This window comes from Aspergillus caelatus, assembly GCF_009193585.1.
Source record: "Aspergillus caelatus strain CBS 763.97 unplaced genomic scaffold BDV27scaffold_226, whole genome shotgun sequence".
NCBI lineage: Eukaryota > Fungi > Ascomycota > Eurotiomycetes > Eurotiales > Aspergillaceae > Aspergillus > Aspergillus caelatus.
The window spans coordinates 405-21900 of record NW_022475489.1 but is presented as its reverse complement, the minus strand read 5'-3'; the positions used below and the strand labels follow the sequence as shown (position 1 = coordinate 21900).

The following is a 21496-nucleotide window of genomic DNA, read 5'->3' as shown; positions in this document are numbered from 1 at the left end:
CAACAGCGGGCAACGCAAACAAGTCGAGGAAATGACCCGCAAAAATGTCGTTCGGGTTGTCGTGGTTGTCGTCGCTTCGTAGGTATGAGACGGCGTTCACAATTTGCGAGGGTGTGTTCGGTGCGACTCGCCCTAACCCGTTCCGGGACGCTTAGCGAGCTGACTGGTCACCTGTGGTCGACCCCAGCCAGGGCTAGCCAAATCCCGTGATGGAGCATGGGCACAGGCCGCTAAGCCTAGTTTGGCTTCCACGGAGAAAATGATCTTCCTGTCCCCGAGATAAGCATTGACTCTAAATTCCTGCTGCAAGTCTCCACCGCATCGTTACCTTTTTTGCCGTCGGGCTACTGTGGTCCGAGGCCGGTTCGGGCGGCTATTCTAACGGCATGGAGCCTTTGTCCAGGATGCACCCCGCTGACAAACCGTGTTCAAGAGTCACAGTAGACTGATTATTCAATGACGACAAAGGCCCCGTCGCCCCTGCAGAGGGATCAGGTGCTGCTGTTACCTCTTGGGCTTCCGCTTTCACTTCATCGAATAGAAGACCTCAGTGCATACATTAAAAGTAAGAGCCGTGTGCTGGGTACGTATAGGGGCATTGGGGTTTGGTTCACCATTGCAGTGGTGCTCATCCATGATCCAGTGATGTAGTATGTACTCCATATGGGATGTACTCCGCTACGGAGTTTATAACTAAAGACGGCGCCCTTACAGAGTGATCATACCGGGAGCACATATTTGGAAATACAGCGAGTTCCGCCCCACAGGCAATCGGCAGCGACCTTTATATGATGTTTTACTCTGACGATACACGCTTGTATCCTGGTAGGACCGTAGAAGTTTGGAAAGAACTGAGGGAAATGAAAAGAAAAGAGAGAAGTAATTAGGAGCTCACTTCTACAGTACATCTACTATCTAGAGACAACAACCCGAGTCGCTATCAAATTCAAAAACCGACTCGGTACAATCGTGAGGCTAGGTTCGGCGTTAAAGCAGCCGAGTCGGTCTGATTACATTGTCATCCAGACTTTCTTTAAACTTACGGGAAAATAGAATCCGTAATAATTGACTGGCAGTTATCAACCTTGGATGACAAATCCGCCGATCTATCTCCACGAGTACGGTCACCGGGAGTGGTTTCTAGGAGCACGCAGTTCCGGCTACCCTAGCCTTCACAGCTTCTGGCGCGATCGATGCAATAGGCCGACCAGTATGTACATACCCTGTAATACAGTGGAGTCCGAAATCGCTCTTTGTGTACTGTAATCGGAGGGATACTTTCTAGTCTATATATTAAATTAAACTATACGAGGGGCAGATTCAATTGTTAAGGTGAATTGAAGATGGAACAACAAAGTGATGGTAACTAAGGGCTTAGAATACTATTCACTCATGTTGTCGTTGTAACCCTAATTCTGATATGCGCTCTCCGTAGAGAGTTAGTAATTCAGATTGCAATCCTCCTAGATCTAGCAAAGGAAAATTTGCTTGAGATGCCGTACTCTTCTTTCACATCCATAACGCAGTTATCCCCATTCAGGTGATATGCATGTTACTTGAGAATAAGCGGTTGTGAAACATAAGATTACCAGCCAGCTGATAGATCGCGCGGGGTCAGCAACATCCAACAGTTGCCTTGGATATGGAAAGAGTGGTACTCAGTGGATCTGAATTTTCCGGTAGACTTAGCCCAGTCCATCTTCGGATAATTTCAGGGATTACTATGATCTGATATTTTGACGGTAATACAAAGTTACAGACATGCTCTACAGGTACGGTGGTTGTAGTTACTACTATAGGTAGTGCAGTAGGGTCTGGTGGCTAGTTCAACTGTCACGTATGAAAATGGAAACTATGATATAAGAGGAGAGAGAGATTGCCACGACCGATGGGACCTGAGGATTCGCCAGGGAATTCATTATAATATGATAAGCCAGGAAGAACATCATCTTCTAGAAACTCTAGAAGCATGTTAAATTTATAATACCGAGTACAGGATTTGAATTCAAAGGTAAAATCTTATGTAGAGGGTACATACAATGATACAAAGGGGTGGAATAACAAAGAAATTAAAAATAAAAAAGGCAAAAAAAAAAAAAAAGGAGAAAGATCATGATAATAGAATTAAATAATAATACCATAATACCAGAGGTAATACATGAAAGAGTGAGAGCCCCGCGGCAAATTATATGGACGGAGGTGGAAAAGAAGGCCTCGTGCCCCACCATCGTAATGCAGCAGCAGCTCTAAGCAGAGCCCTCTCACGGCGTTAAAAAAGTACACTGCTCCGCCGGAACTGTTGGGGATTTTTCCAACAAACCTCTTCTCTATTTCTGACTCCCCTTTATTTTTTTTCCCCCTCTCCTCTCGAATTTAGACCTCTTTCTCTTTTCCTACATTCCTTTCACCCCATTGCGACCCGATCTCCTATCATAACATCATGGCCAGCACAATAGCACGTTCTGAGGAGCGCCAGAACGCCGGGTGAGTGTTGACCACATCCTGTCTTCCTCTGACATCACACCCCTCCCTCTCAACTGTTCCGCCCACTTCGTCAACCTTTCAAACCCGCCATGACAACGCGCGCTCGAAGCATTCCAATCTAGAATTGATTCCCATCAATTATATGTATTTTTTGAAATCCGACCTCTAGGCTACACCTTTTTTGACTCTATTTTATCTTTTTCAAATTATCCTTCTAGCACACACATACCCCCATCGATCGACATACATCATTCACCATCCCTGCTCTGCAAGTGCCTCTAATTCACTGCTAACATGGATATTTCGTTTAGCACCATCGAGCTTAAAGATGACACTGCCATTGTAGTACTTGGTGCGTCGGGAGATCTTGCGAAGAAGAAGACGGTGGGTGATCCTGCGAAGCTTGGTGCAAGAAATTGATCGGAAGCTAACGTCCCTCATAGTTCCCGGCACTTTTCGGCCTTGTATGTACCTGCGGACTCGACCTCCAATGAGGGTTAAGTAACCTGGTTTCCCTGGCTGACCCTGCATCTAGTACCGTAACAAGTTCCTTCCCAAAGGAATTAAGATTGTCGGCTATGCCCGGACAAAAATGGACCAAGAAGAATATCTGAGACGTGTGCGGTCGTATATCAAGACCCCCACTAAGGAAATTGAAGAGCAGCTGGATAGCTTCTGCCAACTTTGCTCCTACGTCTCGGGTCAGTACGACAAGGATGAGTCTTTCCAGGACCTCACAAGGCACCTCGAGGATGTCGAGAAGGGTCAGAAGGAGCAGAACCGTGTCTTCTACATGGCTCTTCCCCCCAGCGTCTTTACTACCGTATCGGATCAATTAAAGAGAAACTGTTACCCTAAGAACGGCATCGCTCGTATCATCGTGAGTCGCTCCTGATACCGTCGTCTTCAGCAAAAACGGTTGCTCATGTGTGTTTCATTTGTTATAGGTCGAGAAGCCATTCGGCAAGGACCTTCAGAGTTCTCGTGATCTCCAGAAGGCGCTCGACCCCAACTGGAAGGAAGAGGAGATCTTCCGTATTGACCACTACCTGGGAAAGGAGATGGTCAAGAACATCCTTATCATGCGCTTCGGCAACGAATTCTTCAACGCCACCTGGAACCGTCATCACATCGATAATGTGCAGGTATGGATCGAATAGTTGCTCAGTTTGGTCTGATTTTTCACTAAATGGCTTTCTTGCTCCAGATTACATTTAAGGAGCCCTTCGGCACTGAGGGCCGTGGAGGCTACTTTGACGAGTTCGGTATCATTCGTGACGTTATGCAGAACCGTATGTAACACGTTTGTTTCCACGTGCTAGCAAGAAAGCTGACTTCTTTGCTGCAGACTTGTTGCAGGTGTTGACTTTGCTCGCTATGGAGCGCCCCATCTCATTTTCCGCCGAGGATATTCGTGACGAGAAGGTAACGATTTCTTTCAACCCAACCACCCCACTTTCTGATATTGATGCATTATTAGGTGCGTGTCCTGCGCGCAATGGACGCGATCGAGCCCAAGAACGTCATCATCGGTCAGTATGGAAAGTCTTTGGATGGAAGCAAGCCCGCATACAAGGAGGACGAGACTGTCCCTCAGGATTCTCGCTGCCCCACTTTCTGCGCATTGGTCGCATACATCAAGAACGAGCGATGGGACGGTGTTCCTTTCATCATGAAGGCCGGCAAAGGTACATTCTATCCCCTGCATCTCCTGCGTTGCTCGCATGCTTACTGTCCCCAGCCCTGAACGAGCAGAAGACCGAGATCCGTATCCAGTTCCGCGATGTGACTTCGGGCATCTTCAAGGACATTCCTCGCAACGAGCTCGTCATCCGTGTTCAGCCCAACGAGTCCGTGTACATTAAGATGAACTCGAAGCTTCCTGGCCTATCCATGCAGACTGTCGTGACCGAGCTTGACCTCACCTACCGCCGTCGCTTCTCCGACCTTAAGATTCCCGAAGCTTATGAGTCTTTGATCCTGGACGCCCTGAAGGGCGATCACTCAAACTTCGTTCGTGATGACGAGCTTGACGCCAGCTGGAGGATTTTCACACCTCTCCTGCACTACCTTGATGATAACAAGGAGATCATCCCTATGGAATACCCCTACGGTATGTTCTAGATCTGTGTTGCATATGGTATGCGAGTTTCTGTGACTAACCGTGGACTAGGCTCTCGTGGACCTGCCGTTCTCGACGACTTCACTGCCTCGTTCGGTTACAAGTTCAGCGATGCTGCTGGTTATCAATGGCCCTTGACTTCCACCCCCAACCGTCTGTAGACGGGGAAGGCTTATGAGGCTAACGAAAGTGTAAAAAGGACAAAAAGGGGGCAAAGATATTAATGCAGCATGACAGACTTTGTTTTTATTGTTATGGTATGTTTGGGAATTTCGGTTTGAGTAGGCGGTTTTTTTAAACAATCGGTGGGCCGGCAATGACGGAGTAAATCCATTTTTACCACCCAACTCTAGAAACGAATCAAGTGAATATTACGAATATCACGAAAGATGCGCAGAGCTCGCGCGGTTCTCTAGGAAAGGAGGCCAAGCCAATTTTAAGACTTGGCGGAGGGAACAAGGAGATATAACAATAATACCCCTGGATCCCTGTAGATGAGTTAAATTAGTATTACGTACGAGTTAGTCGTCTCGTAGAATGTCGATGTTCATTAGAGAGTTCGTGATCAGCTATTTATAAACCACCCTTCCAGGTCCCTTGTGGGTCTGGTAAGATTAAATTTCATAGACTGCTGCCGATAAGATTGATTGAATTCTGCCCTGACGTTCCCGGGGGCCCGCATGCGTCTGTTGGTCTGGTCCCGCCCGTGACTTTCCTCTTCCTTTTCTTTCTTTCGTTCCCTCTTCCCCTTGGTGCTTCAATTTTCTCCAGGCGTTCTTTGCCTTTATATGCCATTGACCCTCACATCGGATTACTTCATGGTATAGAGCACCACTTACGCGCCTCCATCCATCGGTCTTCGAGGTTTCCACGAGATTGTTCCCGGCCATTGGATCTGCGCTGCATCATCCCATGCTATTTTTATCACAGACACAGACTACGACGAGCGCAACCCCCCCCTCCAACGTCTACCGCCGGCTGTTGATTACCGTCGAGTTTAAGCTCATCGAAGCCCGTGTGCCTTGCAATTGCCATCCAGACTTTTATTTCTCCCGATAGAATCGAGAAATTGTCGACTGCTGTCGAACGTGCGGTTGCCTGATCGCAGGCACGAGACCAGTTTGACCTAGTCCATTTCATGGAAAACTGAGGCGTTCGAACAGCGTCAATTGCATGCAAGCATCCAACGATATAATTAAGGATGCCACAAGCTGCAAGATGGGTGGGTTCGCCCTCCATTAAGGGACGAACAGAGGCAATGCGGATGGCACTCTTGACGTTTAGTCTGTTAGGATTACAGTACGTTAACCACCGTTGTCGGTATCTACACTATCTGTGACGAGCATGGTCCGCTAATATATCCACGGCGTAGATTTACTTGGGGCATTGAAATGACTTGTAAGACCTTTCCTTCTCCGCCGCCCAACCGTCCTCTAATCAGACCAACTCGACATAGACTGCACGCCGTATCTTCTCCAGCTCGGTCTCACTAAATCCCGAACATCGCTTGTCTGGATCGCTGGTCCTTTGTCCGGGTTAATTATCCAGCCTCTCATTGGCGTTATTGCAGATCGGTCACGATCGAAATGGGGAAGGCGAAGGCCATTCATGATTATAGGCTCATTGATTGTCGCGATGTGTTTGCTAGTATTAGGATGGACTGCAGAGATTGTCGGCCTTTTTGTCAAGGATGCAGAGAAGGTAAACCGAGAAGCATGTCGAGATTTAGGCAAGAGCTGACATGTGGATTATCTTCTAGGCCAACAGAGTTACCATTGCGCTAGCGGTCCTTAGCATATATGCCGTGGATTTTGCCATCAATATCGGTGGGTGAGGTTTGAAAGAATTCTCAAGTTCAATCTAACATCGTCCAGTACAAGCGTGTTGCCGGAGCTTGATAGTTGATACGTTGCCTATTCCATCACAGCAGGCTGGGTCAGCATGGGGTATGTTTTATATCCATTGCCGAATGCGAATTACAGACCTAACATCCCAAAGCCACTAGAATGTCAGCCATTGGCCAGCTCATTAGTTATGTCATCGGATCAATCGATACAGTTAGCATTTTTGGCACCACCATTGGCGATACTCAATTTAAGCAAATGACAGTTATCGCTGCGCTATCCTTACTCATCGCTGTTCTGGTTACTTGTTATGCGGTGAAGGAGAGAGTGTTGATTACTGCTAGGTGAGTAGATGACCGAGGATATGCCCCATATGCGGTTCGTTAACTTGTGACGGCGACAGAGACTCCGAAGGGAAGGCCGGGGCTTTCCAGGTCATGTCTCAACTATTCCAAACTACAATGGACTTGCCTCCTCGCATCCAAGCCATCTGCTGGGCTCAATTTTGGGCATGGATTGGTAAAGACATCCATTATTAAATCTTTGGTACAGCCCTCGCTAATTATACTAGGCTGGTTTCCGTTTCTTTTCTATAGTACCACCTGGGTTGGTGAGACATATTTCCGTTATGAGGTTCCAAAGGATGCGACGCATCCGACCGACATGCTTGGAGAGGTTGGTCGAGTTGGCAGTTTGTCACTGGTCGTCTTTTCGTCCATAACATTCTTCAGCTCTGTTCTGTTGCCATTCTGCGTACAGGGTCCAGATAATGTGAGGCCTAGATTCACCCCACGGCCTCCTCCAGGGGTTGCCGCCTTGCTTAAGAAGGTCACTTTGATACGCCCGGACTTGCAGACGACCTGGTTGATTTCACATGTGATGTTTGCAGCCACTATGATCTTCGCACCTTTGGCCCGATCCCGGGCCTTTGCAACTTTCCTAGTGGCCTTATGTGGAATTCCATGGGCTGTCAGCAGCTGGGCGCCTTTCGCCTTCATGGGCGTGGAGATAAATAAGCTAGCACTAGGCCCAACTCAAGCATCGCGTCTGTCCGGTGTCACTATGATTACATCTTCCAGTATCCGTTCTGGGGCCTACGGTGATAGAAACGGAGATACGGAGATGGACGTGTTGCGTCTCAACCACAACGACACGGACAGCGATAGTGACACAGAGGGTGGCACCTCCGATTTACCATCAACAGGTGAATTGGCTGGCATTTACCTAGGCGTGCTGAATGTGTATACGACACTGCCACAATTTGTCGGCACATTTATTAGCTGGATAGTCTTCAGCGTTATTGAGCCAGGTAGCACAAAGCGAGATGCCACAGAGACGCAATGGATAAACCTCGATAAGGGTTCGCCCAATGCCATCTCGATCTGTCTGTTTATTGGCGCACTAAGTACGCTTGTGGCCATTGAAGCGACCCGACGATTACGTCACATTCGATAGTGATCGTGACTTTCTCTCTTCTACAGTATATCTATTCTACCACGATAAAAAGGGAGTCCACTTAGACTCTCTGATATCATACTATCCGATACCCATGTTCATTCAGCGATGTATTATTTGTGAGTATATGGGATATGTCTGAAGTGACATCTTTCAGCCACAGGCCAACTGAGCCTGCGCTGATGATTGATTGGCCTTCGCATATCTGGGGGATTTGTTCGCCACATACATATTGACATATGATGGTATATATTATTGAGATAATGATAATTATAATGTACTATACGACATTTTGCACAGACATAGGGGTATTTACTTCATGAATATAATGAGTACTAAGGTGTGTAACTCCGATGGTATATTTTCTCGACTTAATTTTGTCTGCACTCAAGACAAACACAAACCACGAAAAGGAAACAGCCAGCCTAAGACATACAATCTCAAATTTCTCTATTAATCGGTAAGCTGAGGGACATGCTGGCATCATCTAGTAACTACTATTAGCACCGTTTGATCAATTTCCCATCTTAGTGCCAGGCAAAGGAAAAAGAAGTCATAAAGGTTGTGAAGGGCTACGAAGTAAATTACACCGAGATGTGCTAAAATGGAGCTTGATATACAGCGAGAGTCGGCTAAGGTATATTGGTAATTCATAGTGTGAAAAAGTAAATAAATAAACAAAAGACCATCAAATAAACAGGAAGGGGAATAAAACGATAAAAGCTCAAAACAATCGAAAAGAAGGGGAATCGCCACAGTATGAATATCCATCCGTCGATGAACCAATGGATCAGGGATGATATTACAACAGAAACGTCCGTTCATGGCGTGCGTCCGTCATCCTTCGCTATAAGAGGTTGATTCTTGTCATGTGAATAGGGATTTTATGGAGGCCAAGCCCAAACACGGGGAATCAAAAGAAAATAGAGCCTGCAACAGATATGGAAAAATGTCAAGGCCATATAGAGATTAAACAGGCGGTACAAGGTATATGAAACAGATGCTGTGAGTCAAAAGATGAAAGAGAAAACAACTGGTACTCAAGGATGGATGAAAGAATCTAGTGTCAATTAAGCCATTTTCCCGGTCAGTTCGGCCACCCTGGCCTTGATACGAGCCGCGCGAGCATCGAAGCCTTGATGATACAAGTTAGTCAATGGGCGACTACTACTATGGAGGCTTGAGTTACTTACTTTCCTCTTCGCTTGTGTTGCCACCGTCGTCTTCATTCATCCGCATATGCTCAAACTGGGCGGCTCTTTCGGCGGCGTTTTTGCGAATTTGTGCCCACCGGTCATGGGAAGAATTGGACTGAGGTGGAGCGCTAACTTCATCCTTGGCTTCAACCGGCGTACTGTCGACGGGTTTCTTCTCTGAGAAGGTATCGGACACAGGCGAATCCTCAGGGACAAACGCCGGTTGCTCCACTAAAGGACCCTGATCGAATCTTGAAAACTCACTATCGGCTGCGGTGCGTTCATTGGTATTAACGCGTGAAAGAGCATCATATTCGGCTTGCCGCTGGTTACTATGGTAGTCACTGTTTGATGCGGAGACATGGGGTTCTGGCTGCACTCTTGCCTCCGGCTGTTCAGGCTCCGGTGCTTCAGCAGTAGGCTTGGGAGTAGCTGGCACTTCGGCAACAGGCTTGGGTGTTTCTGCAGCTGGTGTCCCCGGTACAGGCTTCTTCTTCAGGGTGGATGGACGGACAGTTTGTTCCTGAGATGCCTTTGCCTTATCCTCTAGGGCAGCGCGTGCAGCAGCGACAGCAGACCCACCCGCACCCGTAGACTTCATTGGCGGTCTTGATTCTGGTTCAGGCTTTCTCTTCGTTGTTCCAAACATACTCTTGATTCCCGGAGTAGCAGGCTTCTTCAATTTCCCGGCCGAATTCTCTGCCAACTCCGTGGACTTGCGAAGCTGCTCAGTGGTCAACCGTTCCACAGGAGCGCTGGGGCTATCTTTCCGACCACTGGCGTCTCTGTCACTAGTAAAGCTATCCTTCTGAGGAGTTGCGGGCGCTGGAGAGCTACGAATGTCGTCCTTCGGTAGAGGCGGGGGAGCCTGTCGGGTACTGGTACTGAGGGCTGGAGACAAAGGTGGGCTAAGATTGTCCCTGGAGGCCTCCTTTAGTTCATCCACTGGAGCACCAGTTCCTGCAAGGCTATTCTCCATATAAGCGGCTTTGTAGGCATCCTTGCCCTTGTCGTAGTTACTGGCCCATTTCATAGCATGCGATGCTTCGTTCAGAATGGCCGGCTGCAGTGTCATAACAGAATTGGTCTTTGAGTAAGTGGTATCCCGAACATTCCTTCTGGTTTCTCCGGATGCGGCCCGTTCTTGCTCCCGATGCTTTCTTTGAAGGGCAGCGGCTGCAGCCTGAATACGGGCATGCTGGTCAGGACCGATACTGGTCTTACTTTGCGGCCCTTGGTTCTCTGGCCGCTTGTAAGACTCCTCTACTGCGCTAACCTTTTTGGCCGTGGACTTGCGGCGCCCGAGTCGCTTTCGCGTCGAGAACCCGAAGAAACTCTTCTTCTCGACGATATAAGCACCAGGTTCGGGCTCTGGTGCCGCGCCTTTAACTTGCTCCTCCAGGACAAGCCACTTCGTATTCTTGATGACAGTCTCGAGTAATGCACATCGCCCAAATACCGCCTTTCGAGAAGCTGGTTCCTCCCCTGCCAAACTGCTAATCCACACCCACCAGAATGAGTCATCCAGATCAAGGTTGGTGATACTAGCCAATTCACCAGGGTCAACGGACGGCTCAGCATCTAAAGTACGCTTATGGGACTGCGAGCTTTGGCCTCGAATAGTATCGATGGGGGGCAGGACCTTATCGGGAGGGAGCAACACTGGCGCAACTGGAGCTTTGAAGACGTTGTCATCACTGAAACCGGAAGACATAAAGTCTGCCCACGAGGGGGTTGTTGGACGACCGAGATCGCCTCCACCAGACTGAGGAGCAGACCTCAGTCCGCCACCGAACTCCTTTGACACCATGCTCGAGGTTCTGTCATCGTCAACATCGGTGTCCAGCGTGGCCCCGAATCCAAGATCCTCAAACCTGGACCACGATGCTTCTCTGGTCGTAGAAGTTGGATCCGATTCAACCGCTTGATTTGTAGACGATATGCATTTCAGTACACGGAGACACTCATCCGTAAGCGCTCGGAGGGGATCTTCAAAACTAGCAAATTCTTGAAGGTGACTATCGCTGTCTCGATACTCGAAATTCTTTGCACGGCGTAAAAGAGCAAAGGGAGTGGCAGACACAGTGTCAACAATCATGACAACTTTGGTGGTTGAGACTTGAAGAAGCGCTGGTGTCTCTGGCGGGTATTCTGTGGCTTGAAGCAATGTTTGGAGAGCAATGGGTAGGGTAGAGATACTGCTCATCCCACGCGGCGAGTCAGGGGACAACGAACGCAGGTACGCGAAGAACAAGTGGCTTGTCGCATCCGCGGCGCTACAAGGAGTCAACTAGCTATTAATTATCGTTCGGCGTAAGTACTACATACCTTGCCCAATTCTTGTACGCAGCTTCAAACCCATTGCCGGTGTCTGTATGTCCAAATGCCCACCACCCGGCATACCGAGAGAGCTTTCGTCCTCCGAGGCCGTTGGACTTTCCATGCGCCGCAATCGCGGTTAAAAGATCGAAGAAGTCGAAAATGATCTTAGACCTGGCATCGGAGTCAACGCTAATGGGGATGAACGTTGAAAATGCATCGCGGGCAAGCTGAGAGTCTGTGGTCGTATAAGTATACACCACCACTATGCGTCGGAGACATCTCGATACGAACCTTGTTCGCCAACTTTAAACAATTCGTAGGCCTCCCATGTGACAACTCCTCCAGGAAGTCTGCTCCAGCACCACTTTAGCACACTGCAAAGGACCTGAAGTACCCGTGTAAGCGGAGACAATAAATATAAAAGTATTTGAGCCCGTCGCACAAGGGGTTTCCAAGGCGGCTTACAATTGGGTCCGTCAGTCGTAGCTCTTGCGCCAAGGCATCTCCTTTAAAAGGGGAGCCTTTCTCCACGGCTTGATTGAAGTAGTTGCGGATGAATGTACGTGCAGCGCTGGCGTCGGAGGCTGGCCGGAAGGGTAATAATAGGAAAGGTGTTTGGAGACCTGTTGAGGAGAAAGCGTGGCAATGATCAGCAACTTGAAGAATGCGCCTATCGCAAATTGTCGACGGAGGGGCATTGACGTCAGGGGGCCCATAAAATAAGAAAATAAAATTAAAAAAAAAAAAAATAACGAAACCTACCTCGGGCTTTCAACTCTTGCGTACAACCTCGCAGGAGATCCTGGACTTCTTCCGGAGACACTTCAGTTCGCTGCCACGCATCGGTCCATTTTGGCTTGGGAGGACAAATATCTTCAACCACAGGGGTTTTTGTCTTTTTGGTAGCTTGGGTGTCCTTGATTCGAAAGACGCGGGCGAGGAACGGCATTTTCACCTTGCGCTTCTCCGACTCCTGGATTGAAAGGTGCGACTAACTATAAGTTGGAGAAGTCGACCTTCTAAGGCGCGGTCAAGAAGTGGCGTCTTAAGACGAGTCGATTAGCGAACCTAACGAGGAAGACTTCACGATTCCACGCTCGACCGTGCGAGTGGGAAACCAGTTGTAGATTAATAGGAGAAAAGCGGTATAAATAACAGGCCGCGGAAAAAAAGGTGTAGAACCAAAAGGGTAAGACTTGGTAAGTTGATTCAATAGATTGGAGTCTAAGAATGGACAAAAACAGAAGGGAGGAAAAATAAAAATTGACAAGAAGCGAGAAATGAAAATGAAATAAATGAGATCAAAAGAAAAACGATCAATCGAATTAGTAGGAGGACATTCAGGTGGCCAGAGAATCGCCTGCAGCCCAGACGGGGCAGCACGTCTAGCGTGCAGCGATAGTATTGTACTACTGGCAATAAGGCCACAATCGACCTGCAGAGAATTTAGGAAATTGGATAACGAGCGCAATCTCCACGTTTTTTAAGCTTGGAATGTGGAGCTGGTAAAACCGACGAGCAGAATCAATTATGCGACCAAACGGAGTAAAACAAAATCGATGACAGAGAAGATAAGGAAGGTATAACTAATGGGAGGAAAAGAAGAAAGGAAGAAGAAGAAGGAAAAGGAGAAAAGGCGACGAGGTAGAGAAGTTGATTGGAAGGACCTTCAACGATGAGGATCTACTGTGTTGCTCGTTTCAGGGGTGAAATAACAATACATCCCCGAACCCTCTCGCTCTATCCATGGTTCAGTGGCCCTCCATCGACGCCAATTTATTGGTTTGGAATCCAAGAGGACAAGACGAACGCTGGTTCATTCATTTTCATGATCCGCTACCCAAGGCATTTTTTATTTTTTTTTTAACCTTAGAAAACCTTCCCAGAAAAGAAACGAAGGAGTTCGACCGTGGTTTTGGGGATCTGGAAGAAGTGGTAGTATGATTTTAATTAAATCCTCCCCTCCTTCTTGAAACCTGATGGTCAGGATGATGACATGCTAAAATTTAAGGTATTAGTGTCAAATAAAAAGAGGTTAGGCAGAATACCGTATGATACCATGGAGATACAGTAGGTACTAGTAGTAAGTAGTAACCTCTTTCGTACCCAACAGAGGATTTGCGTCCATGTAGGTCGCTCCAGTTAGGTAGAATTCATGATGTATATTAGGTATGGAGTAGATATGTAACCAATGAATCAACTATATCCGTGGATGTACACTGCATATGTACGTTTAGTAGGGGCGCATGACTCGACTCGGTTGTAGTATGACAACTGTTCCCTGCTTATCAACGTCGCCGACATACATCCGACGTATCTCATAGGAAGCAAAATAAATAAGCAAAAAAAAAATAATATCACCCAATTATTAGTCTCATGTCGATGCCTGCTTTTCTGCCTTGACATAAGAACATGCGAGACGACAGATCAAATTCATGAGTAGATCATCGTGACTGGTCATGGAAGATGGTCCAATCAAAGGGGATTAGGGGTTCAGTAATTCTGCCGGTTCCCAATCGATAAAGCAGCGGACCTTTACCGCTTAGCCCGACAGGGAATCGACTATATCAGGGTTGCAAATTTGAAAGTCTGGGCCCCCCGTCGTGTCGGGTTTAGTTAGTTAGGGACTAAATTGGTTAGGTAATTAGACAATATCTGCCTCAGGCAGAAGTCCTGGATGCCTACTGAACTAACCATCCCTTGTGCAGGCGGTCAAGCCCGTAGCTGGCACCACTGGCTAGTCTAACTACTTAGTCTTTTAGGCTTTCTTTTGAGAGGTCAATGCGAGCTCAGTATGGCCTCGTTAGTAGCGGGGGACGATCATAAGGTGCAGTATGATAAGACCGGACAAAATCAACGTTCGCGAAGTCACTACTGGTACACCACCCTTGGAGTTGTCAATGTGAGATTGACATGATCAGTGAAACTCGGAGCTGTAACTCTGTAGGACAGGAACCTCATTGGGTTGTATTGAGAATAGTGGCAGGGTAGAACAGTGCATCTGAAGAGCTGAACTAGGGTTTCATCGGGGCCAGGAGATATCGATCAAAGATCTGGACCAGGAAGAGGCGGAGTGATCGGTATATGTACCTAGTGGTAGGAGTTCTTGAACCAGTCAGCAACGGATCTATAAATAGCCCGGGCGGCGGTTAGAAGCTCGCCAACGGCGGCTGCCCGTAGCCGCCGACAGGTCCAGTGATTAAGAAGTTTCCCACAGTCGATGTCTATCTTTAGAATCTTCTGCATCACCCGCGTGTCGCCGCTCCAACCATCCAGCCTTTCTCATCCATCCATCCTTCGTATCCCATCCCAGAATTGACTTTGGCTCATCTTATCTGTTGTTCTGTCTCTCGTTTTTACCTTGGTGACCTGATCTAGTCCTTGCCTGCATAAGGGGGTCCCTTGTTCTTCTTCTCTCCGACCGGTAAGACGCCGTCGCCCTTACGCGCTCCGTTGGTTCATCCCTCCAAATAGCGCTGTGCCAATCTCACCCCTCTTGTCTATCTGTACCCTCGCATTCTTTCTCATCCTTTTCTTTGTCCCCACTTCTTTTGGGAGATTTTGAAACGTTTTATTAACGGCCTTTCGTTTTTATTATAATTATTTTTTAAATCTTTCTGTCTCTTAAATTAAAAAGAAAATTAAAGGGGGGGGGGAAGTCACGAAAGGAGCCTAGCAAACACAGTCGTTAATCCACCGTGCTCTGGAATTCCTTTTTCCTTTTTTTCTTTTCTGTTTTCCTTTTTGGCGCTTCCCTGGGTTTCAACTCGCGCCACTAATTCATACAAAGACACATACATTCACGTCTACTCGCTATTAACCTTGCCTTCGGTGTTTCACCTACGCTCTTTACCCTTGTGTGATACGCTCACACTGTATCCCTCATGGGTCGGCGAAAGATCGAGATCAAGGCGATCAAGGATGATCGCAACCGTTCAGTGTAGGTCACATCCCATACTTTATCGCTGGGTGCAAGTTGAAGAGCTAACATGATGCCCTGGTCTATAGTACTTTTCTGAAACGGAAGGGTGGTCTCTTTAAGAAAGCGCATGAGCTCGCGGTGCTATGTTCAGTAGATGTTGCTGTCATCATATTCGGTCACAACAAGAAGCTATATGAGTTTTCATCATGTGATATGCGCGAGACCTTGGGTCGTTATCAATATGTTTGTCTCCTCTCCAACTGTATGATGTCGAGTCAACTTGTTAACACGGCATGCTTTGCCTTTAGTTCGGCCCACCACACGAGCATAAAGGCCCAGAGGACTTTAACGGCCGGCGCGATGACGACGACGATGAAGATGAAACCACACCTGCCCCTGAAGAAATGCATCCAACACCACCGCAAAATAACCCTCCGATGATACCCACTCATCTTCCTAGTCATCCCGGCTTCCAACATGTTAATCATGCGCCTTCCGCGTCCCCTCCCATTGGCAATGGACTGCCGTTTGATCCGCGTCACGGTACCCCTCAACCTCAAGGACTTTCAAGACCATCCTCCAGGAATCATGTTCGCAGAGTCAGTTCCAATATAGGTACCCAGCAACACCATGCTACACCACCGCCACCTCAGAATGGATTTGCCTATATGCCCAACCCTTCTGTGTATAACCCGAATGCCCACCACGCTTTAGGTCAACAACCCCGACCCGGTCAGTTTGCGCACTTTGGCCCTCCGCATGGCGTACATCATGCAGCCCCGCATCATCAGCATCAGCCTATGCCGCCGCACACAATGCCGCCCCAAGCAATTCCATCGCATATTCAACAGCATCCCCAGCATCCGCATATTCTTGCACAGCAAACACCTCCTATGGGTTTATCGCAACCGCACCATCCGCAAATGTCCCAGGTCGCCCAGGCATTTATGCCAGAACAGGGAAGGAGTTCCATGCCGCCCGCGTTCCCGCCGGAGCAGCAACAGCAGCAGCAGCAACAGCCACAGCCCCAGCAACAACAACAACAACAACAGCGGACGGTATCGCTTCCCGAAGCCCCTCCAGCAGACCAGATGCCTGGACCGCTGAAAGCCGAGGACAGCCAGTCACCGCCGCAGCAAAGGTCGATATCGTCGAAATCACGTAGTATCTTTACGCCGATTGATGATCGCGGTTCGGTCTTGGCTCGTCACTTTGGAGTCGGTCCACCTACGTCGCCGCGCAATGAGAGCTCACAAGTGAAGCTTGAAATTTCACATAACGAATCAAAGGACAAGAAGGGACTCAGCCAGCCAGTGGCGCCTCCGCCTCCACCACGAGCCGCGACTGAGGCGCCGCGTCCTCAGCCGGTGCCTGAGATCAAGCCTCCCGTTCGGACGAACAGCGGTCAGTTAAATACGAAACGTCCACAGCTGAAGGTGCAAATACCCAGCGAGAATTCGGACCGGGGCAGCGCAACAGCAGATTCATCCTCCCGCGATTCCGCAGGGAATAAGACACTTACACCAGCGAAAGCCAATCCTGACGGCAACCATTCCGGTGTAGTGTTACCTCCGCCTTCGCCTTCTGCCGGTGCCATTCTCAGTGCAGGCGCTCAGGGACCACCGAATCCGTTTGCCCGGCCACCTCCCCCTAGCACAGCTGCTCAGAATAACAATGCATATAGTAGTAGCAACAACAACGGCAACAACATAGAGACGCCGATATCTGCACTTCCTAGCCGCTTCGTGTCAGATGCACTTCTTCCTTCTCCATCTAGTTTCTTCCCTGAATGGGGTTTTGGCCGGTCTGGTCCGGACAGTAACATGCTTCCTAGTCCTCTGACCTTCCCCACTCCTGCCGTTCAAGCAGGTCCCAGTTTTGCGCGTGAAGACGATCAAGAGAAAAAGCGCAAGAGCCCCGATAGTGGACCAAGTGCGGAAGGGGCACCGAAAAAGGCAAAGACATAGTCTCCCTTGTTGTCTAGAATGATAATTGCGGTCTTGTTCTTTCTTTCACTGTCTCAACTATGGCATCGTGTGGCGTTAAGGAAGGTATGAATACCTAATCGGGTGAGCGAGTTGGATATGTCTCTTTTGTTCATTGGATATCATTTCCCCTTTCCAGTCCTCTCTACTTTCGCCGTGGCTTCCGCTTCCTTTCCACTGTTATACCCTTTCCTTTTGCCGTTGGATCTTATTGGCAACCTCGCCTTAAGCGCTTGTTTTCGAAAAGCTCTTTCCGCATGAGATTCTCAGTCTCTCGTCTTTCCCATCTCTCGACCAGGACAGAACAATCTTTGGCTTTCTTTCTATAATCACTTGGGGATGGCGTTCTAGTATCTGTTTATTTTATCTTTTAAAATTCGGTAATGTATATAAGGATGTTTGGATAGGAATAAAAATGTTGAACAGGATAGTCCGGCCAAGTTGGGTATCGTGGTGAGTTCACCGCTATATATGTGGTTGCCGTAGAACGACCGAGAAAAGTTAAGTGACTGCTCCATCCATTTCAGGTGGATCATCCGAGTAAACTTAAAAGCACGGTACCAATTGAACAGGACTGAATCTACGATCGACTGCCTAAACCGGCGTATACTCACGTCATTGCCGATAAAGTTCAGATTAAGTTTGCAGTCCCAACCATATCGCATTGACGTAAGCAGGTATACATCAACTTGGCACCAGCAAACCCTTATGTACCTAATACATGGGATCTAGTACAGTTGCAGGATGTAAGTGATGATGTGCAGCTTACTAAGTATAGTACACATAACTACCTACTGAACAATCAAATTGTGTAAGAACTACTGTGTATGTATGTACATACGTGTGATAAGGTTATCTGTCGGAAGGCTCCGGTTGTTTAGCAGTGATGTCATTTTAAATACTTAATGTCTTGGTCCTATGGAGCTTCTGGTGTAGAGGTAAGGTACTAACTAGTAAGAGAATAATAGTTCTCGACAATGAATTGGTCTTATTCTGTGTTGAAAAAAAAAAAAAAAAGTTGAGCAAACTCTTTTCTGCAAGCTTTGCTAAATCCTTAGATGGTAATCTCTGCGCTGAATCTGTATGCATGTATGTATTTACTCCAGTTCATCATTTTCCAATATAATATACATAATTTCAGTAACTCCAGCTATCAAGCAACTCCAAAGATCCATGTTGAAGTGGGTATAGCAAGACATTAAGGTAATTCAATAAGCAAAAACCAGTAAACTTTTTTTTTTTTTTCTCTTTTCATGGTCTGAACATGCTCATAATACCCACCAGGAGTATTGGCAACTCAATCATTATGGGGATAGGGGACGTCAGTCTTGAAGAAAAGAGCAAGAAGGGTTTATTATGCGTGTAGACTGTAGCGTGTATGTTTATGAAAAGAAAAGAAGGGAGGGGGGTCTTATACGGTCTCCTTGGATTCGGGCTGAGGGTCGCCTCTTTGCGCGGCTAGGATCTCCTGTCTTGCGCGTTCTTGCTCTGCTAGACCCGTCTTGGTGAATGTGTGTGCCTTGCTGAGCACGACGGGTCTGATGAGTAGACTGACTAGTAGTCCGAAGCCGATGATGGCCGTGTAGAAGATCCACATCCGGCTCAGGGTGAAGGTGTATGATTTTAGGACGACATTCTTTTGGACTTCCGGGAGTGCTCTAATGAGGTCGCCCTGAGAACCGGAGAAGGAGGACGCGAGCGCGGTGGCTTTCTCGGGCCCGATCGCGGTTGAGATCTTAGGCATTTGCTGGCGGAGGACATTTTGATACACGACGGTACCGAGGACGATGGACATGGCGGCGGAGGTTTGGCGAAGGAAGCCGAACGTGGAGGTTCCGGCGGCGACGTCACCACGGTGGATGTTAGCCTGGAGGGCAACGAGGGGTGCCTGGAAAACGGGGCCGGAGCCAAAGCCGGCGATTAGTTGATAAATGATGATACGAGGCCACGAGGCGTAGTATTTCAGGTCAATGAGGAGTCCGTAGCCGAGAGTCATGAAGAATAATCCACCCACGATAAGCTCGCGGTAGCGGCCGGTCTTTTTAATGATAAAACCAGTGCATGCGGAAGTGAATGAAAGGCTGAGAACGTTCGGAAGCACGTAGACACCGCTCATTATAGGGTTGGCGAGAAGTACAGTCTGAAAATAGAGCGGGAGGTAGTAGGAGCCTGCGATAAACACGAAACTGTGGCAGAAGCAGACGAGGAGGACCAGGATGTTGTGCCAATTCGTGAAGAGACGGATCGGTATAACGGGGTATTTTGCGACCTTCCATTCAACCACCATAGCGATGGCCCACGCTACTACTCCGAAGACGATGAGGCAGATGACAGTGGCTGAGTCCCAAGGGTAAGTGATGCCACCGTACTCCAGACCAAACAAGAACATGAGCGTCCCTCCCATGATCAAGACGATACCTATCCAATCAATGGCTTTTAGACCGGCTAGAAGCGGGGTTTTTTCAGCCTCGATCTTAAGGAACAGAACGAGGATCACAAACGAGACGCCTCCAATGGGCACTGGTAAACCACATTAGCATAGTTCGGCCTGCTGCTCGCCGGCTTCCTTACAATTTATATAGAAACACCAACGCCAAGTAACGTTGGTAGTGAAGGCGCCTCCAACGATAGGGCCTAGAGCACCTGCGATTGCCCATGTAGATCCGAAAAGACCGTAATACATCGGCCGTTCTCTAAAGTATAAATCAATTAACAATCATCCCTCGAAGGGGAGAAAGCATAGACAAGATGACTTACCGGACACTGAACAAATCAGAGACACAGATATTCACCAACACGATGATACCCCCACCTCCAACACCTTGAATGGCTCTACCCACCAGAATCATCGGCAGATTAATAGCCAACGCGCAGATCAAACTACCTACGAGGAAAGTAAAATTGGCCAGCAACAGAATCCGCTTTCTGCCCCAGATGTCACTAATTTTACCCCAGAGAGGCACCGCGGCAGCATTAGCAAGCATATACGACGAAGCCATCCATGAATATCCACTCTCCGAGGCATTGAAATGAGAGGCCATTGTTGGCAGGGCCGTGGAAATGATTGTCTATACCAGTCAGTTTACATCCGAACTATGACGACATATGCGAGCGATCCCGTCACTTACCATATCTAAAGCTGCTAGGAACAGGACTAACTACAGGTTTCAGAATGGTTAGCCGTTATTGCATCAAAGATGTACTTGAGGAGTAGAAAAGCAAAAGTAAGTTCTTACACAAAGCGCCGCCATGACAACAACGATCTTCTTCTTCCCCAGCTTCTGCGCCTGGGAAGGCACTCGGCCCAGCGAGGCGCCGGTTGCGACTTTTTCCATCGTTCCATCACCGTTCGATTCATCCGGATGCCTTTCCTCTGAAGATTGACGATGGTGGTTCGAAGTGTCGGTGTCCGCCAAGCTAGGGTCCAACTCCACCGGAGCTATTTTGTCGCCCGTTACAATCTGACCATTGCTGGGTGTGTGGGTATCATGTTGATCCCGGTCTTCAATGGGATTAGAAAGCGCCTTCATTCTTCACGATGTAAGAATGCACGGCCCGTCGAGAATGAAATTGGATCAGACTTGACTTAACAGGCGAGGATTTGGCCGCCCTGTTGAGGAGAAAGGGACCAAAAATGCTCCCAATCTGGTGTGGCGGGCAGATCCGACATTAAAAGACCAAGTGACTCAGGGATATAGTAAAGGATCAACATAAAGAACGAGGAAAGAAAGGCCACAGAACACCGAGGAGAAACGAGAAAAACTCTAGCGCAGCCGCTAATGGATTCCTATTTGTGGTTGCTAAGACGTTTCGGCGTGAATGAGCCAACCAAAGTGAGAGAGGATGCGGTCGAGACTTCAGTTACTATAAATGAGAAGTACGGAGTATCTATAACGTTGACTAAGTTGTCGGTCTTTCGGAAGGGTCCCGAGTCTTTCGGACTTAAAAAGATTTCAACGACCGACTCCCCGAGGGATCTAAAACAGCAAAGATCAAGATGTACTCTGTACATGAATGATTGTCTTTTTCTTTGGGGGGGGGGGAGATCGGAGATTTTAATTTTAATTTTCCTTTGATTTATTATCTTGCCCAAACAAATAATTCTCCACACAGCATTTAGATTTATGCAAGTCGGAGAATTTCCCAAGGAATGACATGCCATGACA

The 21496-nt window shown here is 48.0% G+C and overlaps 6 protein-coding genes across 6 annotated transcripts; 4 read left to right on the top strand and 2 right to left on the bottom strand.

Annotated features, from left to right (window-relative positions):
* Positions 1–205: 205 nt before the first annotated feature.
* Positions 206–997, top strand: BDV27DRAFT_134975 (uncharacterized protein; the record flags this gene model as incomplete). The annotated part of the gene is made up of 3 exons (XM_032068416.1): positions 206–270; positions 331–650; positions 715–997. A coding segment is annotated over exon 2 (190 nt), but the record flags the coding sequence as incomplete, so codon positions are not given.
* Positions 998–2239: 1242 nt separating this feature from the next.
* On the top strand, positions 2240–5004 carry BDV27DRAFT_134973 (glucose-6-phosphate dehydrogenase). The gene is made up of 10 exons (XM_032068415.1): positions 2240–2484; positions 2796–2868; positions 2928–2948; positions 3020–3364; positions 3432–3629; positions 3692–3776; positions 3833–3909; positions 3965–4172; positions 4226–4597; positions 4658–5004. Exons 1-10 carry the CDS (start codon positions 2441–2443, stop codon positions 4765–4767), a joined length of 1533 nt encoding a protein of 510 aa, XP_031923228.1. The 5' UTR covers positions 2240–2440; the 3' UTR covers positions 4768–5004.
* Positions 5005–5274: 270 nt separating this feature from the next.
* Positions 5275–8248, top strand: BDV27DRAFT_134970 (putative sucrose transporter). The gene is made up of 8 exons (XM_032068414.1): positions 5275–5905; positions 5979–6004; positions 6063–6307; positions 6366–6432; positions 6481–6552; positions 6605–6794; positions 6854–6969; positions 7022–8248. The coding sequence occupies exons 1-8, from the start codon at positions 5808–5810 to the stop codon at positions 7903–7905; spliced, it is 1698 nt and encodes a 565-aa protein (XP_031923227.1). The 5' UTR covers positions 5275–5807; the 3' UTR covers positions 7906–8248.
* A 604-nt stretch (positions 8249–8852) lies between these two features.
* Positions 8853–12545, bottom strand: BDV27DRAFT_44166 (uncharacterized protein). Its single transcript, XM_032076649.1, has 6 exons — positions 12186–12545; positions 11889–12046; positions 11715–11808; positions 11430–11658; positions 9099–11377; positions 8853–9040 (listed from the first exon to the last, which is right to left on the bottom strand). Exons 1-6 carry the CDS (start codon positions 12370–12372, stop codon positions 8976–8978), a joined length of 3012 nt encoding a protein of 1003 aa, XP_031923226.1. The 5' UTR covers positions 12373–12545; the 3' UTR covers positions 8853–8975.
* Positions 12546–14677: 2132 nt separating this feature from the next.
* rlmA (SRF-type transcription factor RlmA) lies at positions 14678–17770 on the top strand. The gene is made up of 4 exons (XM_032068413.1): positions 14678–14847; positions 15214–15363; positions 15432–15588; positions 15654–17770. Exons 2-4 carry the CDS (start codon positions 15308–15310, stop codon positions 17310–17312), a joined length of 1872 nt encoding a protein of 623 aa, XP_031923225.1. The 5' UTR covers positions 14678–14847; positions 15214–15307; the 3' UTR covers positions 17313–17770.
* A 636-nt stretch (positions 17771–18406) lies between these two features.
* BDV27DRAFT_134965 (MDR family MFS transporter) lies at positions 18407–21259 on the bottom strand. Its single transcript, XM_032068412.1, has 5 exons — positions 20567–21259; positions 20459–20488; positions 20088–20398; positions 19902–20023; positions 18407–19850 (listed from the first exon to the last, which is right to left on the bottom strand). Exons 1-5 carry the CDS (start codon positions 20858–20860, stop codon positions 18742–18744), a joined length of 1866 nt encoding a protein of 621 aa, XP_031923224.1. The 5' UTR covers positions 20861–21259; the 3' UTR covers positions 18407–18741.
* Positions 21260–21496: the final 237 nt, after the last annotated feature.

Excerpts from the sequence above, each read along its gene's own strand:
- rlmA (XM_032068413.1), top strand. The coding sequence starts at position 15,308 with ATGGGTCGGCGAAAGATCGAGATCAAGGCGATCAAGGATGATCGCAAC. Across the intron at positions 15,364-15,431 it reads GATGATCGCAACCGTTCAGT|TACTTTTCTGAAACGGAAGG; the intron begins GTAGGTCACATC and ends CCTGGTCTATAG. Across the intron at positions 15,589-15,653 it reads CCTTGGGTCGTTATCAATAT|TTCGGCCCACCACACGAGCA; the intron begins GTTTGTCTCCTC and ends CTTTGCCTTTAG.
- BDV27DRAFT_134973 (XM_032068415.1), top strand. The coding sequence starts at position 2,441 with ATGGCCAGCACAATAGCACGTTCTGAGGAGCGCCAGAACGCCGG. Across the intron at positions 2,949-3,019 it reads TCCCGGCACTTTTCGGCCTT|TACCGTAACAAGTTCCTTCC; the intron begins GTATGTACCTGC and ends CCCTGCATCTAG. Across the intron at positions 3,777-3,832 it reads TCGTGACGTTATGCAGAACC|ACTTGTTGCAGGTGTTGACT; the intron begins GTATGTAACACG and ends TCTTTGCTGCAG.
- BDV27DRAFT_44166 (XM_032076649.1), bottom strand. The coding sequence starts at position 12,372 with ATGCCGTTCCTCGCCCGCGTCTTTCGAATCAAGGACACCCAAGCTACC. Across the intron at positions 11,378-11,429 it reads GCGTACAAGAATTGGGCAAG|CGCCGCGGATGCGACAAGCC; the intron begins GTATGTAGTACT and ends GACTCCTTGTAG. Across the intron at positions 9,041-9,098 it reads CAACACAAGCGAAGAGGAAA|GCTTCGATGCTCGCGCGGCT; the intron begins GTAAGTAACTCA and ends TGTATCATCAAG.
- BDV27DRAFT_134970 (XM_032068414.1), top strand. The coding sequence starts at position 5,808 with ATGCCACAAGCTGCAAGATGGGTGGGTTCGCCCTCCATTAAGGGACGA. Across the intron at positions 6,005-6,062 it reads TTGGGGCATTGAAATGACTT|ACTGCACGCCGTATCTTCTC; the intron begins GTAAGACCTTTC and ends AACTCGACATAG. Across the intron at positions 6,308-6,365 it reads TTGTCAAGGATGCAGAGAAG|GCCAACAGAGTTACCATTGC; the intron begins GTAAACCGAGAA and ends ATTATCTTCTAG.
- BDV27DRAFT_134965 (XM_032068412.1), bottom strand. The coding sequence starts at position 20,860 with ATGAAGGCGCTTTCTAATCCCATTGAAGACCGGGATCAACATGATACC. Across the intron at positions 20,399-20,458 it reads TCCTAGCAGCTTTAGATATG|ACAATCATTTCCACGGCCCT; the intron begins GTAAGTGACGGG and ends TGACTGGTATAG. Across the intron at positions 20,024-20,087 it reads TCTGATTTGTTCAGTGTCCG|AGAACGGCCGATGTATTACG; the intron begins GTAAGTCATCTT and ends TTTATACTTTAG.